The following is a 2,269-nucleotide window of genomic DNA, read 5'->3' as shown; positions in this document are numbered from 1 at the left end:
TGCCGTATGGGGGCGAGCATTGTCATGGAGGAGAATCACTTTTCTCATTGGAAGGTGTCGTCTTTTGCGGCGATATGCAAGTCTTGCATATCGCAATTGCAATATCCGAAGTTGTTAGACGCCTATCACCTTCAACAAGTTGACGAACACTGTCGATGTTGCCCGCTGTAATGCTGGTGCGGGGTCTGCGGTCATGGCTCTCATTTTCAACACGTTCACGGCCCTCCACGAACTGTTTATGCCAAGCAAACACTCTAGCTCGCGACCGCGTCTTTTCCCCGAACTGTACAGTCAATCTTCTCAAGATTTCGGCCGGTTTTACACCTTCTGCAGCTAAAAACTTTATAACAATACGTTGCGCAATTATATTAAAAATGACTCTAACCCAAATTTGTGGTTTATCGGATAACATTACCTTTGAAAATTCCTTGTATAAAAATGATTTGCACCAATTTTTTACCAATTTCAACTGTAACATGAGTTTGCAAGTACCACCGTTAAGTGATGTAAGAGCCATTTGAATAATATTTAGATTATATCCAGCATTATTTAATTTTAGCCTGCAAATAGTTTTACGATACTCACGAAAGATGAAACGGGACGTGAATTGAAAATGAATTTTGATCATGGTACAACTACCTTGGGATTCAAGTATGAAGGAAGAGTAGTTCTTGCAGTAGACTCCAGAGCTACAGGAGGACAATTTATTGGCTCCCAAACTATGAAGAAGATTGTTCAGATAAATGATTTTTTATTAGGTAATTGTAGTACTCAAAAATCATAAATCACATTAATTTTGTATTTTTCTAGGAACATTAGCTGGGGGTGCAGCAGACTGTGTATATTGGGATAGGGATCTTGCAAAACAATGCAGAATATATGATCTTAGGAATAGAGAACGTATATCTGTAGCTGCTGCTTCCAAATTATTGGCAAATATGGTCTACAATTATAAGGGAATGGGATTGTCTATGGGAATGATGTTAGCTGGTTGGGATACAAAGGTATGAAAATGATCTTTCTTACAAAGGTACATTTATGGAAATGAGTTTTTCAGGGCCCTCAACTCTATTATGTAGATTCAGAAGGCCTTCGAACAGCAGGAGAAGTATTTAGCATTGGCTCTGGTTCAATTTATGCTTTCGGTGTATTGGATTCAGGTTATAAGTGGGATATAAATTTTATAAGTGCTTGATCTAATTTTATGTAATTTGTATTTGAAAAATGTTTCAAATAAAATACACTAAGGTTATTTAAGTCAGTTTTCTTATTAATGCATTAATCCTTTTGGGCAATATATGTTGTTTCTAAAATTAAACCTCTTATAGAATTTGTTATAGATATTTATAGATGATTTACATCAGTGTCTATATTGATGAATTCATCATTTGGGGCAATATATGTAGTTTCAAGAAATAGACTTTTTTGTAATTTTTTTTAGTTGTCAAAACCTTGGTAGATTAATAATGCATATTGAGTTCTTCATGATAGACATGAGTGGCTAATGAACATCTATAAAAATAAACGCTATTAACAACCAACTAACCTCACCTACCCCATAAATTTCAACTTAATGTTATCCATAAATTAACCAATCATTATTGAACATCGCTCACTACAACATCTAGCCAATTAAAAACTACTCTTAATTAATTATTGTAAGTAAAAAAAATATTATTAAACATTTGTACATATTTCTTGTATTTAACCATAATTTCAGTCCCAGACGATTCACAAGTTCGGAAAATATGTTTAATTTCCACGGGAAATAACTTTAATACTTTCGAATACTTATGTATTCATCGTCTGGGGAATAATTAGATTAAGATTTTCGGTGGTTCTGAATTGTAATAATTATTGTAAATGATATTTAAAAATTTTACAAGAATTAATACAAATCAAAACCACTGAAAATCCACTTTGGTGTTTCATTACCACGTTCCCAATAAGCAACCGCTCATAATATAGCTGGCTAAAACTTCGTTACAATTCATGAAAATGGTTCTTACTAAATCACTATAAATATCAATATCTCAAAATAGAATGAGTGGCAGGTAATAAGACACTAACGGGCAAAGGGCACTTCAAGATACTTTAGGAACTCTGAGATGATTTAGCTCCAAACTTCTTATGTTGTTTTGCATTGCGTTGGTGTGTTAAACCCATATGGGTAACCACAAAGGATTTTCTTTTCAAGATTCATAATAATAAAAAACTCATACATATTGCTGTTGCTAAAAATAATGATTTTTGTTAGCCATGGGAGTCC

The 2,269-nt window shown here is 33.7% G+C and overlaps 1 protein-coding gene across 1 annotated transcript; it reads left to right on the top strand.

The window, feature by feature from the left end:
• Nucleotides 1-374: 374 nt before the first annotated feature.
• LOC130451929 (proteasome subunit beta type-5-like) lies at nt 375-1,195 on the top strand. The gene is made up of 4 exons (XM_056791286.1): nt 375-506; nt 560-758; nt 811-1,004; nt 1,058-1,195. Exons 1-4 carry the CDS (start codon nt 375-377, stop codon nt 1,193-1,195), a joined length of 663 nt encoding a protein of 220 aa, XP_056647264.1.
• Nucleotides 1,196-2,269: the final 1,074 nt, after the last annotated feature.

Source organism: Diorhabda sublineata, chromosome Y, assembly GCF_026230105.1.
Source record: "Diorhabda sublineata isolate icDioSubl1.1 chromosome Y, icDioSubl1.1, whole genome shotgun sequence".
In the NCBI taxonomy this organism is placed as follows: domain Eukaryota; kingdom Metazoa; phylum Arthropoda; class Insecta; order Coleoptera; family Chrysomelidae; genus Diorhabda; species Diorhabda sublineata.
The sequence above is the reverse complement of the archived record's forward strand: the minus strand, read 5'-3'. Positions and strand labels throughout refer to the sequence as shown.

Excerpts from the sequence above, each read along its gene's own strand:
- LOC130451929 (XM_056791286.1), top strand. The coding sequence starts at position 375 with ATGACTCTAACCCAAATTTGTGGTTTATCGGATAACATTACCTTTGAA. Across the intron at positions 507-559 it reads AAGTACCACCGTTAAGTGAT|CCTGCAAATAGTTTTACGAT; the intron begins GTAAGAGCCATT and ends ATTTAATTTTAG. Across the intron at positions 1,005-1,057 it reads TAGCTGGTTGGGATACAAAG|GGCCCTCAACTCTATTATGT; the intron begins GTATGAAAATGA and ends TGAGTTTTTCAG.